Source organism: Aspergillus viridinutans, assembly GCF_018404265.1.
Source record: "Aspergillus viridinutans IFM 47045 DNA, scaffold_1, whole genome shotgun sequence".
In the NCBI taxonomy this organism is placed as follows: Eukaryota; Fungi; Ascomycota; class Eurotiomycetes; order Eurotiales; family Aspergillaceae; genus Aspergillus; species Aspergillus viridinutans.
Window position 1 is genome coordinate 2,949,572 of NW_025091217.1, and position 22,704 is coordinate 2,972,275.

Genomic DNA, 22,704 nt, shown 5'->3' on the forward strand with positions numbered 1-22,704 from the left:
GCTGTCTCTGGGCGGTGGCCGAACTTTTGGTCGAACCTCAAAGTGCCGGGTTCATCCACACCTCACTTCTCCGACGTCAGCTTCACATCTTTTCAACCGCAATAATGGCCCGGAACCCTAAGGAACAGTGGGAGCGGCTTCAGGTGATTCTGCAGAACCGTGCAGGTAAAGGAGGGTTTGGTTTTGGAGGTGGATTTCCTGGAGGAGGTCGCGGCGGCTTCGGCGTAACTGGAGCTCTCATCGTGCTCGGTCTCGGTGGATGGGCTTTGTCGAACTCGCTCTTCAACGGTGAGGATGTCTTTCTTTCCATAGAGAATGTGAAGTGCAGAAGTGCTGACTTGTCATTCGGTCAACAGTTGATGGTGGTCACCGTGCCATCAAGTACTCGAGAATAGGCGGAGTCAAGAAAGAAATCTACAACGAAGGTACCGATACCATTATCTGAGGCCATTCATACGGCAAAATCATCTCACAAACACTTTTTCCTACTTTAGGAACACATTTCCGAATCCCATGGGTTGAGACACCGGTCATCTACGACGTGCGCGCGAAGCCACGGAACATCGCTTCCCTCACGGGTACCAAGGACTTGCAGATGGTGAACATCACCTGCCGTGTTCTATCAAGGCCTCGAGTAGATGCCCTTCCTCAGATCTACCGTACGCTCGGCACAGACTTTGATGAGCGTGTCCTCCCGTCTATCGTTAATGAGGTTCTCAAGAGCGTGGTTGCGCAGTTCAACGCCAGCCAGCTGATTACACAGCGTGAGAATGTCGCGAGACTCGTTCGGGACAACCTTGCTCGTCGTGCCGCCCGCTTTAACATTGCTCTGGACGATGTGTCTCTTACTGTACGAACCTTTTTGACCGTACATTCCCAGTCAATGCTTATATAACTAATGTGTTTCATTTCGGCTTTCTAGCACCTGACCTTCTCCCCAGAATTCACTGCCGCCGTCGAAGCCAAGCAAGTCGCTCAGCAGGATGCCCAGCGCGCTGCCTTCCTTGTCGACAAGGCCCGCCAGGAGAAGCAAGCATTCATCGTCCGTGCTCAGGGTGAGGCCCGCTCTGCTGAGCTTATCGGTGACGCAATCAAGAAGAGCAAGAGCTACATCGAGCTCCGTAAGATCGAAAACGCGAGACAGATCGCCCAGATTCTGCAAGAGAGCGGCGGAAAGAACAAGCTGTATCTTGACACCCAGGGTCTGGGTCTCAATGTCAACGCATCACGTGGGGACGAATCGAAGTAAATGCAAATGCTTGGGGATTCTCGGATCAGAATTACTGGCGCTATTACAATCGCTCGGGCCGCGATCTAGGATGTGGAACACGTTATCTGTATAAATAGCTGATCTTCAGGATTTCAGTGCAACCTGGCGAATTGTTTCTCTTCTCTACAACGGTTGCGTCTTGTACGATCGATTCCCCTGAAAACCTAGAATCCTCGTAGAACCTACCCGCTGTTGACAATGACGTATAGTTCAATAATTCCAGCATCAAGCACCGATAGCATTCACTCGAAATTGAGTGTCTTCACGTTAAATATCTCTTTGCCGTTCGATGACGCCGTGTCCGGTCTATCAAGGAGTGGATAAGCAGTGCGGGGATGCGATAAAAGCGGTGGGCGGGACTCATTTTTTAAATGTCGGAGGTCTGTAAATATCTGTTCTCCAGCCAGAAGTGGAAATTAACACTCGTTCGGGGTTCAGTCTGCTGTATCCCTCAGAAAACTCACAGGTACGTATTTTGATCCGAGATTCTGCAGAGTCCAGACAAATTCTTCATCAGCCCTTGTCAATTTCCATACCAGCGCATCTACAATCAGACGAGCAAGACAAAGCATTGAATTGGCCAACGTATTGACTTCCAGAATACAGACATGGCCGACCCCCTCGCAGACCTCGACGCCAATGTCGACCTCGCGGTCCAAGAGATCCTCCTCGCCGCCTCGCAGCACGACATCCCCAAGCTCCGCCGTCTCATCCGCTCCAACGACAAAGACGGCAACCCGGCCAACGTGAAAGACCCCGAGACAGGCTTCTCGCCTCTCCACGCAGCGATCGCAGCTTGTGAGCCCGACGAGTCACAAACAGAGACCAATGGCGTCAATGGACAGACGAACAGCGCCAGCACGGAGCAGAAGAGTCTCGTGCAGTCCGGCGCAGAGACGGTCAAGTTCCTGCTGCAGGAGGGCGCCATCTGGAATGACCTGGACCTGAACGACGAGACGCCGGGGTGTATCGCGCGGCGGCTGGGGCTGACCGAGCTGTATGAGATGATTGTGGATGCGGGTGTGCGGGCGGAGCTGCTTCTCAACCGGTTGGACGGGTACGAGCCGCTCTCTGACGACGAGGAGGACGAGGGCACTGCCAACGAACCAGCTGCGGAAGAGGATCAGGATCAAGATCAGGCGCCGGAGTTAGTCGAGACAGCCACGGCCAGCGCCGCCGAGGCAAGCTTAGCAGGACAAGGACCGGATGTCACGAGCTCGCGCTACCTCGATTCGAACCTCACCTTCACAAACGACCGATTGCTCGACCAGGACCAGAACGGCGTGATGATGGCCTGGGAGACGGAGATCATGTCCAGATCCGCCAGGAAGCTGCTCCCCACTACAGGGCTGCGCGTCATGAACATCGGCCACGGCATGGGCATCGTCGACGGCTTCATCCAGGAACAGTCGCCGGCGACGCACCACATCGTCGAAGCACACCCGAACGTCGTGGCGGAGATGAAGCGGAAAGGCTGGCATGAGAAGCCGGGCGTTGTGATCCACGAGGGTCGCTGGCAGGATATCCTGCCTGGGCTGGTGGCGCAGGGCGAGACCTTTGATGCGATCTACTACGACACCTTTGCCGAGTCGTATGCTGATTTCCGGGAGTTCTTCAGCGAGCAGGTTATCGGCTTATTGGAGCAGGAGGGCAAATGGGGTTTCTTCAATGGCATGGGGGCTGATCGGCAGATTAGCTACGATGTCTATCAGAAAGTGGTAGAGATGGATCTGTTTGAAGCCGGGTTTGATGTAGAGTGGGAAGAGACCAAGGTGCCCAAGCTCGAGGGCGAATGGACTGGTGTCCGCAGGCCCTACTGGGTGGTTGACAATTATCGCCTGCCCTTGTGTAAGTTTATGGATTAAGTGATATACCCTTGGATAATCAATAGATGGATATGATATATTAGTTGGATACTTCAATATCTCCTACTGAGCTGGTTTTCTTCCTTATCAACAAGACTCTGCATGGGCTTAGACATGCCCACCTCTGGCGGGGTTTCTATATTGCAAGCTACGTACTGGCGTGTCGCCAGATCATATATTACACAGGTGTACTATAACCAGACGATTGGTCTCGGCAAGAGAAGAAATGATCTTGAAGTGACTATGTACACTCTAACATCGTCTAGTTACATGTGATTGACCAAGTGTGGCCATGTCATCTTAGCATACAAGTAAAAACTTCGTGGTGATCAATGCGCATCGCTAATCCAAAAGGGGAGAGGACATTCATAAAAGCAAAGAAAGAGATGGGTTGAAGGAGGATTATCGCCAAAGAAGACTCCGATGTAAGCTTGCTAGCGGACAGGAATCAATAGAAGAAAGAGGCATCTATAACTGAATGAGATCCACCTCTGAGAAATCTGGCGGACTGCGGCTGAAGATAGTGCGGCACTTGCCGTCCAGGGCCTGATACTCGTTACTGATCCAGATATGCTTGCTGAACCGTTGGGTCCTGTACACCTCATCATCGCTTACTCCAAGATCGTCTCGCGGAATCCATATCACGGGACGTTTTGCCCGTAGAGCGTCATGTTGAAACGCTCGCTGAGTCAGTTGATCACGCTCATCTGGTGTGAGATCCTCCAACTCGTCATGAATACCGGCAAACAATGCGTGCCCGATGTTACCCGTAGGAGCGCCTTGGGCTTCGGCGTCATGCGCGATCTTCTCACGGACTCGCTGCAAGGTCGGCACTGAACCGCTCGAATCAGTCCCAAAATATTTAGAACGTGTTTTTGAGGACCGATCTGCCCACGAATGATGGCGGCTGTTATGGAGAGTGCCCGTCTGAGTCGATGCTCGCCGCCCAGAACCAGCTTCAATGTTCTTCAGTTCGATCTCGTGGGCCCTCCTATCTGCTTCGTGCTCTTGATGTTCCCGCTCTGCCAGCTGGTGCTCGATCGTGTCTGTCTGGTCTTCCTCAGGAAAGCCAAGTCGGGAGCGCTGAGCGCGGCTGAACTCCTCGTCACGACGGACAGCATCATCCTCCAGGGTAATCGGCAAGTAACGAATTAGAGGGCTGAAAGCTTCGTTTAGAAGGATCTGGTACCCGATCGTGAGAATCAAAACCACAATCATGCATATCGCTTGCCCTTCGCAGGCAACGTTGCCATCCACATCACGGACCAAAAAGAACAGCCCGATCAAGCTGAGTTCCATGACATATACGCCAGTGAAGAGCTGGTTGATAGCGCGAGGGAACAGTAGTCCGCCAGTATCAAAGCGGAATTTGGTGACGTACAGCGTGTTATATCTGTACACGAACCAGAACAGGCCAAAGGTGATGACGTTGAAGACCAAGATCAAGGGGGAGATCACACAATAGATCAAACCTGTATTTCGAGCATTAGCTACATCAGAAGTAGTCCATGTGGGGTTAAACATACCGATCGATGCGAGAGTAGTATAGACCGGAAAGAAAGTTCCCCATTGCATCTGATTCAAGTTCGTTGTGCGTCCCCATTTCTTTCTTGCCGTGTTATCCAGTAAGGGTGCCAGAATAAACCAGCTGAACAAGCCAACGATCTGCACTAAAGCTCCGGCACTCACTGACAGCGCCTGCAGAATCATATACGAGAAGAAATAGTTGCTCGAGGAGGGGATGTTTTGGGCCAGTAATTCTGGCCAACTGGTGACGTTTGTGACGTTATCGATGATCGTCGAGAAACTAGAGGAGATAGCAACGACCAGGAACAACTGGACGAACAGGAAAGCAAAGAAGTAGTTCTGAACGGTAAGTTCGATGGCCATGCCTGTGTGTAACCCTTGAGCTCGACAGAGGAATCGAAGAATCAGAGGAAGGAGCGCCATTAAGATGGCTAAGAAAAGTGGGGGCAAGATACCCTGGATGGCAGAGATGAGCCAGTCTGGCAGCTTGGAGATCCAAGATAACCATGTGAAGGCATTTTCCAGGTAAGACAATTGAGACAGCAAACCGGTAAACGCGACGGGGAATGCCCAGCCAACCACCATGGCGCAGACGACCGTGAGGATCCCGAATGTCCTCAGATAGCGCTCCCACCATTTGATTGACATGTTGTCCCAAATCACATCGTCCGGCGAGATCTCCACGATGCGAGGGGCCATTTGTTTTGGCAGGTGATGACTGACAGCCTGACAAGCCATATGAGCAGCCACCTGGTGGTTGAACTGTATGAACGCTGAATTCATGAGGGGGAATTTCTCGGGGTGTTGCTGGTCAATTTCAATCTCCAGATTTAAGCGAGCGACTTCCTTCCGGCAATAGTCTATTGTGTCGACCTTTTTGCCAATGAGCCAGAGGGAAGGCATCCAACTGAGACCAAAGATTGGCAACCTCATGGTGTCACGATCCTTTTCCCGGATGTACTTTTTCCATAGGGGCTCTCCATAGTCTTCACTGTCAAAGTCTTCATTGTACGCCACCGGATATTCCTCACCTTCGACTTTGTCACCTTCTCTCCGGCCTTTGTGCTCCTTGCCTTTTTGCTTGTCATCATTGTGCGATCTTTCTTCATTTGAAGCCTCTCCTTCGACCGGATCCTCTGGAGCCGTGAGTGGAAGCTCATCCGGTTCTGTCCTGTTGCTCGTTTTCGAATAATTGCTAGAAACTCGACTCTTCCAGAAGGGCCGTCTTGGCTTAGAGTTCGATCTGCTACGAGGAGCATCGGATGGTGCGCCGTTCTCATTCGTAGGTGCTGCATTTCCATTCTCAATTGATGGGGTGATGCTATCGTTGCTTGGTCGCCAAGGACCGGGCAGCTCTGCGCTGTTTGTTTCGGCACCCAATGCTATATGTTGGAGAGGTGCGGTAGTCCCAGCGTCTGGTACATAGCCCCCTGACCTAGTCAGGGTGCCGTCGATGTCGCCCTCCACCCGTTTTAGGGTTCCCAGAACGGATCTGCCCAACTTGCCGACACCTTGACCGACCATTCCTACCGCTTCCACAGCTGGGTCGAAGGGCTTGCGTCTTTTAGGCTCTCCAAATTCGGCACGATGCTTTCCATGAACATCGCGATGCAAGATCTGGTTCAATGTCTGAGCTTGGTGCGGATCACCAGAGCTGATTCCGCCGCCTGCAGCTAGTTGCAGCGCATTCTCATCGGTGGCCTTCTTCTGCTTCCCCTCTACCCCCTTGGCACTCAATCCGGTCTTCTTCGCTGCGGCCTTCGCCTGCTTCAATTGAGCTTTCTTGCATTTGATGATCAAGTCCGTCTCTGCAGCCTCTAGCTTCAATGCTAGCGCATCACGTTGCTTCACCTTCTCGTTCAGATCGTCAAAATTGCGATTGATCCATATATTTCGGATGCCACCCGGGAAAACATCATACAGTGACTCCAAAGCCTCCACAGACAGCCAGCTGTCTGGGATGGCTGTTACCAGCACTGTCGTTGCAGAGGCTCGAAGTCGATGCTGTGGGGAAGTCATGTAGGCTTGCCGAAGGCGAATATAACCTTTCAGCTCATCGAAGAATATGGCACACACATAGACAATAACGATGACAGCCATAATCAGATGCGCCCAGTAGCGCTGGATGTGCTCTGGGGCCACATTACCCCAGGCCAACTGGTCAAGGCCAGTGACATTCCATGTGTCACCTGTCCCAGTTGCATTCTTGAAGTTTCGGTCCTTTCCATCCACTTTGTTCAGGGGCAATAGGATGGGCAACACAATGCAAGCTAGCGGAACGAAGATCTTGAGAAGCATTCGCAAGTATCGCAGAAAGAAGTAGGCATCCAGGCCACATTTCTGGATAAATTCGGAGCTAGAGGTGCGAAAAACAGGGCCAATCCAGCTAAACAAACCCGGTGGGGACGGTTTCGTGCGCTCTCTGTCCGGGACTAAATAAGTTCTAGGTTGACTATGGGGAAGCCCAATGTTAGTGGTAGTACTGATACGGACGTTCTCAGGGATACTCACTAGATACGAGTGAGTTTCCCTTTAAGAAGCAAGAACAACAAGAATTCAACAGCAAAGACTATCACTGCCGTTGCGAGTGAAGCCAAAAAGGTCTGAATGCTGACACCTTCGGTCCTTTGACCGTTTCCACCTGCATGCTCAAGGGCCTGCCCAAGATCGTTCGCCATCTCTGCGGGTAATAGCGTTCATGCACTGTAGTCGATTTTTTTTTCGGCGACGCTCCGCAAGAATAATCTGCAATGTTCACGATGATGTTGTCAAGAAAAGATCAATTGAGGTTGAGGGATCACTCGCGAGAAGCGCGCACGTCGACAGTCATAAGATTAGAGTATAAACACCTGAAGAGAATAATGCACCGCTCATGGATGCAAGACAAAAGGGCCCATCACTGCTGTTGTCAATAATGATTTAGCAGCAGACTGGGCAGAAGTGAAACATCCCGCAGATAAAGAGATCGGATCCTTATATAAAGAATAGAGTACATACGGAGCGAGCGGCAACAACCAGTGAACATGGGACAAACAAGGTGTCGACAAGTTGATATGCGCCAAGGCCACAGATAAAATAATGACAACAGTGGCACCAGACCGATTTCACCGTCTAAATTAACGCCGGGCCAGGGAGCTGACAACGCGATCATTTGTGGGACTGCGCTGGGGATGGTTGATCACTAGGCACTCCCTAGCTAACTTAGTTAATTGGGCTAAATGACATCAGGCGCCTGCTAAAACCAAAAGATGAATGCGACGGCGCTTCCTGAACAGTTGGTCCACTACCGAGGGGTATACTGTTTCGTACTCTACAAGATGTTTCTGAAGGATTGGTGAGAAAGCGCCCTGATTATTGATCCTGCTTAGATCCCATATCTATTTTTGCTAGTGCTCTAGGTAGAGATCTTTTACAGAGTGTTGTTCGTCTTCCAACTGGGTGCAGATACCTGAGGCATTCTTGAAGGTCGATTGATTGCTCCTTCCTTTGTTGCACTTGTTGCACATTCTAACTTGATTGGGATCTGCAGCTTCCAAGTAAGGCAGGGATTCATTGTTCCCCTTTCCCGCGATAACATTTGATTGGCTGCCCTTATTATGTGGAGTGACGTCGTTTCCATGGGTCAGAGCGACCGATTTACAGCACAGCCACAATTCCCAAGCCGCTCCACGTCCCCTACTCACATGATGTGGCTCAGCATTCGCGTTGTCCCGATCAGGAAACCTCTTTACGCGTGGTCGCGTAGCAACGCGTCGGACGGATAATCCGTCCATGAAAAGAATTCCCTTGATAGAGAATCTGCAACAGCAATTGACCCTCTCATCAAAACAAACCAGCACCCCAACCCACCAACGCTACTATCTCCCTATACCCGTCGGTCCTTTGACCATCAACTGCTACAGAGGAAATCCCTGATATCGGGACCGACACAACATGTCTTCTCCAGCTTCTTCTCGCCGTAGTGGCCGGGCCTCGGCAACCTCTTCTCCTGCGCGCTCAACCCGTTCTCGTCAGCTCCAGACCAGCAGTCCGACTCCAAGAGCGGCAGACGAACAGTCACAGGCAACTCCTCGTGCTTCAAGGCGATTGAGAGCTGAAGCGGCAGTTCCCTCGTCATCGCCTATGTTCTTCCAGTCCTCCCCTTCGAAGGCAGACAGCAGTGCGGAAACACCAGATGTCCGAATGGACGAGCCCAGTTCACCAATGAGAGCATCTTCTACTGTGGATGAAGGAGATAGAACACCTAGAGGAAATGCCCCTACCATGAGAGGTATTGTTGACATTTTTTGGCAACGATCTACACATACTGACTGCTCTGCAGACTCCTCCCCCATCCGGTACATGTCAAGCTCCAGTCCGACTCGAGCTCAGAATCGCCAGTCACGGCGTTCCGACATCCCCAGCAGCAGCAGTGGATTATTCGTTTCGTCCAGGCCCGGAATCGATAGCAACCGTGCCGTGTCCCGCCGCAGTGATCTTCACTCTGGCGGTTTCATTTCTAGCCCAAATCGCCGCCGCAGACTTTTCGTAGATGCTAATGGTATGCCTGCGGCCGATGGCGATCCACGCTCCGATGCCACCTTCTCGAATATCCACCCAGACACCTCTGAGGCCGAGGCCTTGGGCGGTAGCTCTACCCGTGTGATTTGGGGTACCAACATCTCCATCCAGGATTCTATGTCCGCATTCAAGAATTTTCTCTACAACTTTCAAACAAAATACCGTCTGTGGGCAGAGGGTGCAACAGAGGATGAGACTCGTATAATGGGTGATTCTGCGGAGGAGCGGGAATACATCAGCATGTTGAGCACCATGCGGCAGCTTGGAGTGACCAGCTTGAACTTGGATGCGAAGAACCTGAAGGCGTACCCATCAACACTCAAGCTATGGCATCAGTTGCATGCTTATCCTCAAGAGATCATTCCATTGATGGATCAGACAGTGAAGGATGTGATGGTGGAGCTTGCGATCAAGGAGATGGAGCGCCTGCGGGCTCAGAATCAACGAAACCAGAATCATAACAGAGGCTTGAGCTCTGGTCCTGCTGTTCCCAGCTCTGACGCGCTGAGTGAGACCGGTCGAATGCCACAGAACGAGATCCCCGATCTTGTTGGTGAAGTGGAAACCAAGGCATTCAAAGTTCTGCCATTTGGTCTCGATTCGACTGTGAACATGAGAGACCTCGATCCTGCAGGTATGCATTACGATCTTTTTTTTTTTTGGGTTTGGCATCTTGTCTAATTTTCCTTCAGACATGGATAAACTAGTAAGCATCAAGGGCTTGGTCATTCGAACGACACCCATCATCCCCGATATGAAAGAAGGTACGATAGTTCTCCTTGATATCCTTCTAGATCAGATTATCGTAACTGACTCATCTTTCCAGCTTTCTTCCGTTGCCAAGTCTGCAACCACGGTGTCCAGGTCGACATTGATCGTGGAAAGATTGCGGAACCCACCGAGTGCCCACGTCCAGTGTGTAAGGAACGAAACTCGATGCAACTCGTCCATAACCGCTGTGTATTTGCGGACAAGCAGGTCATCAAGTTGCAGGAAACACCTGACAGCATTCCCGATGGTCAGACTCCTCACTCGGTTTCACTTTGCGTGTATGATGAGCTGGTGGATGTCTGCAAGGCTGGTGATCGGGTCGAAGTGACTGGTATTTTCCGATGCAATCCTGTACGCATCAATCCTCGCCAGCGCACACAGAAGTCTCTGTTCAAGACGTACATAGATGTTCTTCACGTTCAGAAGATCGATCGCAAGAAGTTGGGTATCGACGTCTCGACCGTTGAGCAGGAGCTCTCGGAACAGGCTGCTGGGGATGCAGAACAGACACGCAAGCTCACTGCGGAGGAGGAAGAGAAGATTAAGCGAACTGCCACCAGACCAGATCTGTATGAGCTTCTCTCTCGGTCCTTGGCCCCCAGCATCTATGAGATGGACGACGTGAAGAAGGGAATCCTGCTTCAGTTGTTTGGAGGCACAAACAAGACCTTCCAGAAGGGTGGTAACCCACGATACCGTGGTGATATCAATGTACTTCTCTGCGGTGACCCATCCACATCCAAGTCCCAGCTTCTTCGTTACGTCCACAAAATTGCCCCTCGCGGTGTGTACACCAGCGGCAAGGGCTCTTCGGCTGTCGGTCTTACGGCGTACGTCACCCGCGATCCTGAAACCCGCCAGCTGGTCCTCGAGTCGGGTGCCTTGGTTCTCTCAGACGGTGGTATTTGCTGCATCGACGAGTTCGACAAGATGAATGAGTCTACTCGGTCCGTCCTGCATGAAGTCATGGAACAACAGACAGTTTCTATCGCCAAGGCTGGCATTATCACTACTTTGAACGCTAGAACCAGCATCCTGGCTTCCGCCAATCCGATCGGAAGCAGGTACAATCCCAACTTGCCCGTTCCCCAGAATATCGACCTTCCCCCTACCTTGCTGTCCCGATTCGACTTGGTATACCTCGTGCTGGACAGAGTGGACGAGCAGGAAGATCGTCGGCTCGCTAAGCATCTTGTCAATATGTACCTGGAAGACAGACCTGAGAATGCTGCTGAGGAAGAGATCTTGGTAAGTGCTTTCCCCAGCCACCTGACAGGCCCTCGAGCCATCGACTGACCGATCATGTACTGCAGCCCATCGAATTCCTTACAGCCTACATCACCTACGCCAAGACCAAAGTCCATCCGGTGCTCACTCCCGCCGCCGGTAAGGCCTTGTCGGACGCTTACGTTACCATGCGTAAGCTTGGAGATGACATCCGGTCTTCTGACCGCCGTATCACCGCTACCACTCGTCAACTGGAGTCCATGATCCGACTGTCGGAAGCGCATGCCCGTATGCGGCTGTCGCCTGAGGTCACGCCAGATGATGTGGAGGAAGCCGTGCGCCTGATCCGCTCCGCCATAAAGCAGGCGGCCACTGACTCTCGAACCGGTCTGATTGACATGAGCTTGTTGACGGAGGGCACTAGTGCCAGCGAGAGACGCAGCCGGGATGCACTCAAGCGCGCCCTGCTGTCTGTGGTAGACGATCTGTGCAGCAGCGGCGGTGCGGCTCGCTGGGCCGAGGCCTTCAAGGTCTTAAGCGAGAACAGCAGCACTGAGGTCGATGGCGGCCAGTTTGCGGATGCCGTTCGAGCGCTGGAGACTGAGGGAGTTGTAAGTGTTGTCGGCGAGGGTGGGCGAAGGAGTATCCGGCGCATTGGGGGCACTCTTCTGTAGGCCAGCTCTCTAAAAAGGATGGGATGATGAGACATGATGGAATGGTCTTCTACAAATAATTTTTCCACCGGTATCTATTTGATTTGACTGCATGTTCTCGGGTTATCTGGCGATGGATGGTGTTGGGGGTTTGGGCTGTTACTGTGGCATAACATGGTCCACTTTGCACATGAATACTGATTCTCCCACTTTTTATAGTTCCAGAATAGTAGGGGTGGTGTAGTGATTGTTCTGATGTAGACTACCTCTCTATATTTGATGCCTGCGATTGAAGGCCTGTCTGTGGATTAATAACGATGTACTCTGTATCGGGCCATACGCTCCGTAATGCCGCTAGTCCATATACGGTACTAAGTCCTCCGCGGTGGTGCCGCACTAGCAGCGCACATGCTGCAACAGAAGTAAGTGAGAGGCCAGACTGAGACGTCCTTCGACCCATAAATCAAGCTATACTAGCGTGCATACTGGTGTCAGTCCACTTACTGTCCGAGCAAATAAGCGTAATTAATCCCAAAGGTTCTTGAAGAAATCCACTAAGAGACGCAGTACGGTAGGTAGCTTTCACTGCAGGGCAAAAATACCCATAGGCAGGCAGAGGCTGCGGAGCATGCATTATTTTATCAAGTAGACTAACTTCGAAAAATTTCAATATTAGAGTTTCGTGGTTACAAAACGCTAGGATGAGAGCAGGCTTGGCATACGATGAAGGAAGATGTGGGTGGGCTGGACTAAAGGTAGGTAGGATTGGCTTGTGCTGGTTACTGGTTAGGTCTCTCGGAACAGCTGCGTCTGGACGTCAACTATCTAGATACCACCGGCCCAGTTCTCTCTCAATTCAACCGCTATCTTGGGTATTATTATTATTGTAGCCCATCGATCAATCTCAATCAAGCGAAGGCCAATTTCTTCTCGTCCCTCTTCCTGCCTCGAGCTTTTCTGCAGCCAAGAATGCCGACCGTCTCCCGCTCTGTCTGAACCATCCATACTATCGCGACACTACTCAGATTCCTCTCAATTCAACCTCATTGTTACGATCCAGCTCAGTAGCATAGCGCCATTCGTGCCGCTCGCCCATCATGAAGTAAGTGACTCTCTCTCGTCGATCAATGCTCTCGGGCCATCATTGACCGTCTCCGCCTTCCTCAAGGTTCGGAACACATCTCCGATCGTCCATGATCAAGGAGTACTACTGGTACTACATCGCCTACGAAGACCTGAAGAAAGCCCTCAAGACCGGCTACGTCAGCGAGCCGACGCCCGAAAACCCCAAACCCGATCGCAAGCCATGGACAGAAGACCACGAAAAGAGCTTCGTGTCGCTGCTGGAGAGCGAGCTGGACAAGGTCTTCAACTTCCAGAAGCTCAAGAGCGAGGAGATTGTGCGGCGCATCCAGGCCAGCGAGAAGGATGTGGCGGATGTTATCTCGCGGCTGGATAATGTTAATAATGCGAGGAGACAGAGCCTGCGGCCTTCGCAGCCGCCGCCCTCGGACGAGGATTTTCTGCTGCTGGAGCAGGTGCTGAGTGACATCATCGCCGATGTGCATGATCTCGCCAAGTTTACGCAATTGAATTATACAGGGTTTCAGAAGATTATCAAGAAGCATGATGTGCGTCTTGCAGCTTTTTTTTTTTTTTTTTAATTTTCTGGTGCAGCTTTAGGAAGCTGACATTTTGTGTTAGAAACAAACGGGGTGGCATCTCAAGCCTGTTTTTGCCGCCCGACTCAAAGCCAAGCCCTTCTTCAAGGACAACTACGATGCATTCGTTGTGAAGCTGTCAAAGCTCTACGATCTGGTCCGCACGAAGGGTAACCCCGTCAAGGGAGATGCCGCGGCTGGTGGCTCGCAGCAGAACTTTGTCCGCCAGACTACCAAATATTGGGTTCATCCCGACAACATCACCGAATTGAAGCTGATCATTCTCAAGGTATGCAGAGCTTCTATCTTTATGTGTATTTGCACTTCATGCTGACTATGATAGCACCTTCCCGTTCTTGTCTTCAATCCCAACAAGGAGTTTGAAGAGAAGGATGCCGCCATCTCATCCATTTATTTTGACAACACCGACACATGGGAGCTGTACGAGGGTCGTCTGAAAAAGACTGAAGGAGCAGAGGCCATTCGGCTTCGTTGGTATGGCGGGATGGAAAGCGATCAGATCTTCGTCGAGCGAAAGACTCATCGTGAAGACTGGACCGGTGAAAAGTCGGTCAAGGCGCGTTTCTCGCTCAAGGAAAAGCATGTCAACGCCTATTTGTCCGGTCGCATGACAGTCGAGAGCATCTTCGAGAAGATGCGTAAAGACGGAAAGAAGAGCGAACAGGAAATCGCCGACCTGGAACAGTTGGCGCGCGAAATCCAGTACCGGGTCATCACACGTCGGCTGGAACCTGTTACTCGGACCTTCTACCATCGCACAGCTTTCCAGCTTCCAGGTGACGCTCGAGTACGAATTTCTCTGGATACAGAGCTGACCATGACACGAGAGGATAACCTGGACGGCCGGCAGCGCTCAGGCAACAACTGGCGCCGAATGGACATAGGTGTGGACTGGCCTTTCTCGCAATTGCCGCCCGAGGATGTCGAGCGATTCCCTTATGCAGTGCTGGAAGTCAAGCTGCAAACGCAAGCTGGTCAAGAGCCGCCCAATTGGATTCGAGAGTTGACCGCCAGTCACCTGGTCGAAGCGGTCCCGAAATTCAGCAAATTCATTCACGGAACTGCCACGTTGTTCCCCGATCGCATCCACCTTCTTCCCTTCTGGATGCCCCAGATGGACGTGGACATCAGGAAGCCCGCTACGCGTCGGTTCGGTATCACCCGGCCGCTCGCCAGCACGTCTCTTTCCGCCAATGAAACGCCAGAAGACGACGAATCGGACGAGGACGAGTCGGACGAGATGCAGGCGCGTGCCAGGGCTGCCGCACGCGATGCACAGCACTCAGTGACCGAGGCCGACCAGAGTGCCCTATTCGAAGAGGCAGACGGGAATGCTCTGGACATCGAGGAGCGCATCGCCGCCCAGCCGCTCCCCGGCGACGAAGATTATCCATTATATGATTCGGACGAGGAATCCATCGACTCTGACGAACTAGAAGAAGCGCGAAGGGTCGGGGGTGGCTACTACTACCAGAAGCTGGTCGAGTACTACATTCATCGCATGGGCCACGCACTGATCAATGGTCTCAAGGCCATTGCGCCTGGGCCGCGGCCCACAAGCCTGCCCGAACCCGAACAGAACGGCATCGCCGTCATGGGCAACAAACGGATAATCAAGCGATTCGTCGCTCCAAAGGGTAAACGTAAGTCTTCTCCTTCAATCTTTTCTGTCACGCCAAGTCTCACGCATACAGGCATCCACGTCCCCATCCGCGTCGAACCCAAGGTCTACTTCGCCGCCGAGCGAACCTTCCTCTCCTGGCTGGAATTCTCCATCCTCCTCGGCACCATCGCTGCCACTCTGCTCAACTTCGGCAACGACTACATCACCTTCGCTTCCTCGTGGGCGTTTACCGTCCTCGCCGCCATGGCCCTCGTCTACAGTCTCGTGCTGTATATCTGGCGTGTCGATAAGATCCGCAAGCGCCGCGACGTCAAACGAGTCTACTATGAGAAATGGGGCCCCACGGTCGTCGGGATTGGTCTTGTGGTTGTTATGCTGGTGAACTTTGGTCTGAGGGCGCGTCAGACCGGCTTTGCCTCTCGCGATGGAGACCAGGGTTTTGGTCATGGTCGGGGATCAGCCCGCGGAGAACTCTAGCCTGACGTCTTCGCTCTAGTGTACGATTGTTATGCTTGTACGTGAGCAGTTGGCTGTTCTTCCTTTTGTTCGTTGTAGTATTATCGTGATTACGAACTGAACTCGACGAATGGAATGGATAAAACTGTGCTTGGTAGCAGGTATCCACCAGATTAAGGTACATTCCTCTAGTTATAATTCACAACCGGAACAACGGTGTCCTCCAGACTGACCGCGTCGGGGTTACTCTTCTCTACGCCGGAGTACTTGTTAATCCAGCCGAGGACCTGCTGGTGCCACACGAGGCTGTTCTCGGGGTTGACGACCCTGCACAACATCGTTAGTCATATCCCAATCACACAGACACATGTACATAAACAGGGAGGAAACTCACCAGTGGTTCTCATCCGGGAAGTTCAAGAAGCGACTCGGCACGCCGCGCTCCTGCAGCACGTTGAAGAGCGATAGACCCTCCGCGACGGGGAGCCGGTAGTCCTTGTCGCTGTGGATGACGAGCATGGGGGTATCGAACTGGAGGATCCGCTCCGGGGCGGACGGGTCCCAGCGGCGGTAGTTGTCGCGGGCGCCCCAGAAGGTTCCGTTGAACTTTGTAGACAGTTAAAACTTGTTGTAAAATTAGGGAGGGGAAAGAAATGGGAGGGCTCACCTCGTGCTGCATGAACCACAGCTCCTCAGTCGAGACCTTGGCGTCCGCAACAAAGGTGCCGTCGTGGCTGACCAGGGCCTTGAATTTCCGGCCCAGAGGGCTACCCTGGATCCAGTTGATCATGAAACCGCCGTAGCTGGCGCCTGCGGCGACGCCGTGGTCGGTGTCGACGTAGTCGAGGTGCTCGTGGATGTATTCCCAGCATTTGACGAGGTCGTCGTAGGGGGAGCCGCCTGTTCTTTTGTTAGACTTTTCGTGTCCCAAGGGAGGTAGAGACGGGGAGTGCTTACCCCAGTTGTTCTGGATGGCGTCCGTGAGAGCTTGGCCGAATCCAGTACTGCCTGTCGGGTTGGGTGCAACCACGACATAGCCCTGGTCGGCCCAGGCCTTGGGGTTCCATCTCGTGCTCCAGCCATCGGCCCAGTTGCCTTGGGGTCCGCCGTGGATGAAGAAGATCAGAGGGTACTTCTTTGACTTGTCGAAGTTCTCGGGGTAGATGACCCAGGCGTGAATCTGTGTTTCTGTAAGTCACGAGGCTCACAAGTTAATAGGAGGGAACGTACGTCTGTGAAGTTGCCCTGGTAGTAGAACTCGCTAATGTCAGAAGGGCCGAGTCCCTTGAGCTCGGGATCGATCTCATTGGCAGAGGCAATAGTCTTGATCACCCCCTTCTCCGGTTGAGCAGTGTAGACGTTCCAGTTCGTCCAGATGGCGCTGCCAGTTACGAGCAGGCTGGAATCGGGCAGGAAGTAGTACGAGGACACCGAACCGCCATCGGTAAAGTTCTTGGGCTTGTAGTCATCCTTTGCGTTGGCGGGGAGAGAGAACAGTCTCGTGCGACCCTTGTCTTCACTTCCGACGATCAGTGTCTTGCCGTCGGCGGTCCACTTGACGCTGTCAGGGGAGCGATCCCAGTCTCCTGCGACACTGGGAATGGTCTTCTTCGAGCCGAGAGAGTAGACGTAGAGGACGCGACGGTCGGATTCGTACGACTCGTCTCTCATCTGGAAGTAGGCAATTTTGTCGCTCTTGGGGGAGAACACGGGGCTGCTTGAGTCACCCTTGATACCCTTAGGGGTGCCGGGGCTGTCGGGGCCATTGATGGGATAGGCTTTTTCCGAGGTATCATGCGGTACAAGGTAAATGTAGGATGTGGTGAAATTGGCCTTGGGAAGCTCAGGAGCCTTGCTCTTGAAAGCGACCCATTTGCCATCGGGAGAGAGGTCATAGTCGGACGCACCACCGAACGGCGGGTAGGGGCTCTCGGCATTCTTGACGGGAGAAACCAGGTTCTTGAGTTCTCCGTCCAAGCTGTAGCCCTTCTTTCCATTGCCCTTCTTCAGAGTGCCCGAGAAGACTGCGTTGAAGGTGGTGCTGAGGTAGTAATCCCAGTGGCGCACGTAGATGCTATCGTAGATGCGAGCGGAGCTCAGAGGAGCCGCAGCCAGCTCTTCGTTGTACGCGGTTCCATTGGGATACGATTGGCCATATGCTACGAAACGAATGTCGCCAGACTTGGTCTTGGCTGTCTTCAAACCTGAGAAGGAGGCCGGCAGAGAGGCTGCCTTGTATCTGTATGATGTCGGTTAGCTAGCCTTCAAAACGAGATGACAGGATGGCGTATATACCCGTTGGTAAAGCTCGAAGCCTGAGTTACCCACAGCTCAACACCACCCGGGATGTCTGCATTGGTGCCATTGACATAGAGAATAGAGTCGTCGGATCCCAACCAGACAATCTCGGACACACTGCTGTCATTGGTGAGGACCTTGGTTTGACCAGTCTTCAGGTCCAACAAACTCCACCACGAGGTCCGTTTGTGCGTCTCAAATGAGTATTGCGACGTTGAAAAGACCGCAACTTTCTACGATCCTGTCAGCCAATATCCCTATACTCCAGTAACTATAGACTCGGACTTACACCAGATGGGTCAGGGATAGCTTCAGACCTCCGTGGAGCAGTGATTAACTGCCTGTAAATCAATTGTTCATCAAACTCGTAGCCGTGTCAAGTGTCAACAATCCCACTCACTCAGGCGTAAGAGCCAATGCGGTCGATGCCGCAGCGGCGATAGAGAGCCAGCGGAAAGCTCCCATGATGGACTCGATCTCAATCAACACAGAATCTTTTTTCTTGAGAGATGGACCAGAATCCGAGCTGGGGTGCTGACGAGGAGCAATTTATGTATTATTCCCTTGCTTGCCCCGGCCACCTCCGCACTTTGCCCTGCATCGGACAATCATAATAATAATAATAATAATAAGCTGTAATCAAAAGCAGTCATCGACAAATTAATGATCAGTAATTCCCCCCAGCATTGGCCATGCGGCATCCATGTTCCTTGGCCCATGATCCCTGAGGACCTGCCTGATAAGGGTAGAGGCTATTATCACCACTAAACTGCTCTCAGCAGTGATAAACAAGTCACATCCATGGACGCTCGTATGGAGCCCATTCGCCACGCTAGAGATGGGCCTCGGACAGCTTGGCCTGCTCGAGGAGGGCGGAAAGCGCAGGAACTCAGGGCTGTCTTGGACGCTGTCTCGGTCCCCACAGTCTTGGGTTACAATGCCAAGCATCGTCGAAGCATTTGGACACGAGATGGCGCCATTCGTTGACAAAGAATCCTGACATTGTCCATCAATCTGCAGGATGTCAGCAACTAGGTAGGCTGGGCTTCTGTCAGCTTTGCCGATGATAGCCATTCTATTATGGCATTGGAGCAATATCGTCACTAATAGTCAATGAATAACCAGCCGAGTTCCCGTCTTATTGACGGGGAGACCAATCCGAGCTACCACAAGTGTGTGTTTCTTGGCTCTTTGTCCCTGCGAGCTGTGACATTGATTGGACAAGAACTCTAATGGTCTAAGAGGATGCCTCGGTCTTGATGGTCTTGGTTCCCCCAAGGTGGATATCGAGATAGTTGGTCTCTGATGATGGTTGGTCTCTGATGATGGTTGGTTGACAAGTCAATGGGGATAGAATCATAACGGAGAAGGAAGAAATTCCGACGGGAGCCCACTCGCCAAGACAATTATCTAGATGATGACCAGCCACGCTCGGCCTCATTCCTGCTGGTATTTGTCTATCTACCACTGATAACATCAGCCTGTTAGTCTGCGGTCCATTGGCTACGTCGCACGGAGTGAGACAGTGAGAAATAGCTATACGTCACTGCTGTAGCTCAGCGGATTGCGAAATAATTTAGCATTATGCAATAGAGCCGCTCGCTAATGGCTACTTCGATTCAGACCATGCCAACACGTACCGACTATCATACAAAGAGATAGACAGGCTCCGCTCAATACTCAAAGTCATCATCCACGCCTCCTTTGCCGGTGTTTTCTTTCAGGACGGCCTCTTGCTTGCGATACATCTCTGCCACTGCTCTCGTGGTCGTCGCCTGCTCGGGCTTCTTGTCGTCGCGTGATTTGATGAACCGTGGAAAGCGAAGAGAAACGCCCTTTCCACCGCCCGTGGTTCCCACGAATTCATCGGCGGCAGCCTTATACCGAGGGCTCAGGGTCAGATCCGCTGTCTTCACCTCCCAAACCAACCGTGGTTCAAACCACACGTCGGGTTGATCCTTGGGGACATTGGAATGCGAGTAGAACGGTTTGGGCCGGTCTATCGTTAAAGGCGAGAGTTCTTTATAGAGCTCTTCCAGAAGCGCTTCTGAGAATCCTGTGCCAATGTTGCAGATCGTCTCGTAAGTCTGTGTGCTTGTATTGTACGCAGCCAGCAGGAAAGCTCCGTAGACAGACGTCCGCTTGCCCCGACCATGGTAAGCACCAAGCACAACAAGGTCAAGAGAGTCTCCGACGCCTGCGAGGTAATCCTTCTTGACCTGATAGATGTCAGCTGGGCCACAATCCGGATAGAAGTAGGCATAACGAAGAATACCTTTAGCCAATTCCGACTTCGTTTGCTGGGCTCGTAGCCACTCTCTTCCGTATCCAACATCTTCACCATCAGCCCTTCACATGACGCCTTGACACTCTCGTCCAGCAGATTCTGAATCTCTTCCAGATCATTCGTATCGCCATGCTGAGCGAATTGGAATTCGCCTTCAACAACCTCGAATGACCTGTGCAGAAGCTCGCGACGTTCGCGTAACGTCTTCTTGACAGTAGCCTAACCACAAGTCAGTCTTGAAGATCTTAGTACGAGCAGGTTCGGGGGAAGCTCACTTCGCCATTCAAAAACAAAAGATCAAATGCAAAAATGCATACTTTGACCTTGACATCCTCTGCTTTGACATCCTTCCGCTTGCGAGTCATAAGCTGTTGGAATGGTAGAACCTTCTTGTTCACCGTGTCCCAAGCCACCGTCTCACAGTCCAAGACAAAGCTCTTCACTCCGTCCTTGACCCAAGTTTCGAGTTTGGCCAGCACATCAGGATACTTCTTCGACAAGTCTTCCGAGTTTCGTGAGAAAATCGCACTAAGGCCCTTGGAATCCTTTTGCAGGGTAGCTTTCGCCCCGGGGTAGTGGTGAACCACATCGGGTGCAACGTAATGGATCTGAGCTCGCTCGCCATCATACTTGTACTCGCAGGTGAAATCCTTCCCTTCGAATCGGTTGAGCACCTCGGTGATAGACTTTGTAGGTTTGGCAAGCATGGGCTTGATGGGAATTCCCGGTTGTAGCTTGCAGACCTTGGGTAAGTCGAACAGGCCATGCTCGAGCATTGCAGGGATGACGACTTCGTAAGCGGGTAGCTCACTGTATACCGTCTTAAGGACAGCTTCGCCCTGCGCCATCTTCTCAGGAGAAGGTGTCTTTTCGCCTCTGACAGCAGCCTCGTGGGCCACCACCGCTTGAGCAAGAGCCACGAGGACCGTCTTTTCTGCCAGGCCGAGTCTCAACTTGCCCTCCAGGAATCGGACGATGAACTTGGCTTCGCTGGCGCCTCCTTTATCCTTTGTAATGTCGACACCCTTGCCACCTTTTCCTGCCGTTGCGGCATCGGCCGCGGACAGAAGCTTCTTGATGGCGGAGATCTTCTTATCTTGAGATCCCTGGCCCTGGATTTTGGCAATAGCGATCAGACCTTCATGCACCCCTCTGACGGTCAAGGGCTTGGGTTTGAACATTGTCGGCTGGTTTGATCGACTCTTGGCAGCTACCAAGCCCAAATCGCCAATCTCATGTTGATCTGCTTTGATCACAGCCAAACTACGCCCCGTACTTTCGCCGATTGCCTTCATGATGAACGATTCACCAATACCCAACTCTATTCCGGCATAGTCTGCGGCTAATTTGTTGATCATCAGTTGAACCGTTGGAAGAAGGTCTTGCGGCGTCAAACGGAGGACTTGGCGGAGGAAGAGAGAGCAATGGGCCAGAATGATCAGTCGCTTCGTGGTCATCTCGATGAGAGAAAAGGTCGTGCACAGAGCTGCATAGGGAACCGGTTCACCAGGTTTCCAGTCAGGATACGGTTCCGTGCCGGTCGCTTTTAATGTGGCCTGCACCTTTTCCATCGTCTTCTTCATCACTTCAGGCTTTTCGTCTTCTTCTTCCTCTTCGCTGGCGGTCGCGACCTCTTCTTCTTCCGAAGGCTCCGTTTCTTTCTCTGGTGTTTCCTCGCCGGATGCCTTCTTCACGATGGCAGGTGGCGAGCTTTCCTTGGCCTCGGCCTTGCGAGTTTTAGAGCTCTTTGGTGACGGCGATTTTTTTGGTATGGCGGGAGCCGCTTCGGCCCCTCGTGAGCTCTTCCGGCGCCTTTTCCGTACTGGTTGAACATCCGAGTCACTTTCCTCATCGCTGCTCTTTTCTCGTTTGAGAGACTTGGAGCCTGGAGAACCGTTCGTATGGGCCACCTCTGTCTCCGGCAAATCCTCCATTTTTACATCTTCGCCATTTGTCGGCTCTGGCTTCGCTTCGGTGGTAATTGAAGGTTCCTCAGTTTTCGCTTGTTCGTCGGCAACATCGCTCTTCTTATCTTTCTTGTTCGAGAATGACAAAGTCGTTTGCTTTTTAGGTGCGGTCTTCGAGCCCTCTGCATTGGAGCCGAAGAATCGCCTATGTGGTGCAGACCATATTCGTCAGCACAATCAAGTTGCGTAAGAATTCGCCATGCGGAGTGATCGGTCCATCTAAACAACGCACCCGAGGGTCAATTGAGAGTCTCGAACATACCCCAACGTAGCTTGTTTCCTACCCTTAGAATCTGCCATTGTAGGGAGCGTAGTAATGGCCAAAGAGCGATACGTCGTGGAAATGAGCGGACAAGTGGCTCCAGACAAGAACACGGGTCTGCTGTAAATAGTGAAGGTCCGCAGTAAAGTGCGATATGAATTTCTAGCTTTTGCAGTAAAGGCGACAGGTCCGCGGCAATAATGCGATAGAGGCGCAATGGATGCGGAGATGCGGAGACTGGTCATAGGTGTCACA

The 22,704-nt window shown here is 52.2% G+C and overlaps 7 protein-coding genes across 7 annotated transcripts; 4 read left to right on the top strand and 3 right to left on the bottom strand.

Annotated features, from left to right (window-relative positions):
- Positions 1-104: 104 nt before the first annotated feature.
- Positions 105-1,249, top strand: Aspvir_000913 (prohibitin subunit PHB2; the record flags this gene model as incomplete). The annotated part of the gene is made up of 4 exons (XM_043266044.1): positions 105-288; positions 357-425; positions 495-850; positions 923-1,249. The coding sequence occupies 4 exons, from the start codon at positions 105-107 to the stop codon at positions 1,247-1,249; spliced, it is 936 nt and encodes a 311-aa protein (XP_043121979.1).
- Positions 1,250-1,878: 629 nt separating this feature from the next.
- On the top strand, positions 1,879-3,135 carry rmt2 (protein-arginine N5-methyltransferase; the record flags this gene model as incomplete). The annotated part of the gene is made up of 1 exon (XM_043266045.1): positions 1,879-3,135. One exon carries the CDS (start codon positions 1,879-1,881, stop codon positions 3,133-3,135), a length of 1,257 nt encoding a protein of 418 aa, XP_043121980.1.
- A 468-nt stretch (positions 3,136-3,603) lies between these two features.
- On the bottom strand, positions 3,604-7,340 carry Aspvir_000915 (putative DUF221 domain protein; the record flags this gene model as incomplete). Its single annotated transcript, XM_043266046.1, has 3 exons — positions 3,604-4,607; positions 4,662-7,114; positions 7,174-7,340. 3 exons carry the CDS (start codon positions 7,338-7,340, stop codon positions 3,604-3,606), a joined length of 3,624 nt encoding a protein of 1,207 aa, XP_043121981.1.
- Positions 7,341-8,595: 1,255 nt separating this feature from the next.
- On the top strand, positions 8,596-11,894 carry Aspvir_000916 (MCM DNA helicase complex subunit MCM4; the record flags this gene model as incomplete). Its single annotated transcript, XM_043266047.1, has 5 exons — positions 8,596-8,932; positions 8,984-9,856; positions 9,915-9,986; positions 10,049-11,241; positions 11,307-11,894. 5 exons carry the CDS (start codon positions 8,596-8,598, stop codon positions 11,892-11,894), a joined length of 3,063 nt encoding a protein of 1,020 aa, XP_043121982.1.
- A 1,076-nt stretch (positions 11,895-12,970) lies between these two features.
- On the top strand, positions 12,971-15,656 carry vtc4 (putative vacuolar transporter chaperone (Vtc4); the record flags this gene model as incomplete). The annotated part of the gene is made up of 5 exons (XM_043266048.1): positions 12,971-12,975; positions 13,042-13,504; positions 13,578-13,823; positions 13,878-15,198; positions 15,250-15,656. 5 exons carry the CDS (start codon positions 12,971-12,973, stop codon positions 15,654-15,656), a joined length of 2,442 nt encoding a protein of 813 aa, XP_043121983.1.
- A 167-nt stretch (positions 15,657-15,823) lies between these two features.
- On the bottom strand, positions 15,824-18,398 carry dppV (dipeptidyl peptidase DppV; the record flags this gene model as incomplete). The annotated part of the gene is made up of 8 exons (XM_043266049.1): positions 15,824-15,962; positions 16,030-16,241; positions 16,303-16,535; positions 16,593-16,815; positions 16,866-17,874; positions 17,931-18,166; positions 18,223-18,274; positions 18,334-18,398. The coding sequence occupies 8 exons, from the start codon at positions 18,396-18,398 to the stop codon at positions 15,824-15,826; spliced, it is 2,169 nt and encodes a 722-aa protein (XP_043121984.1).
- Positions 18,399-19,606: 1,208 nt separating this feature from the next.
- On the bottom strand, positions 19,607-22,694 carry Aspvir_000919 (DNA ligase (ATP) CDC9; the record flags this gene model as incomplete). The annotated part of the gene is made up of 4 exons (XM_043266050.1): positions 19,607-20,152; positions 20,209-20,439; positions 20,496-22,332; positions 22,450-22,694. 4 exons carry the CDS (start codon positions 22,692-22,694, stop codon positions 19,607-19,609), a joined length of 2,859 nt encoding a protein of 952 aa, XP_043121985.1.
- Positions 22,695-22,704: the final 10 nt, after the last annotated feature.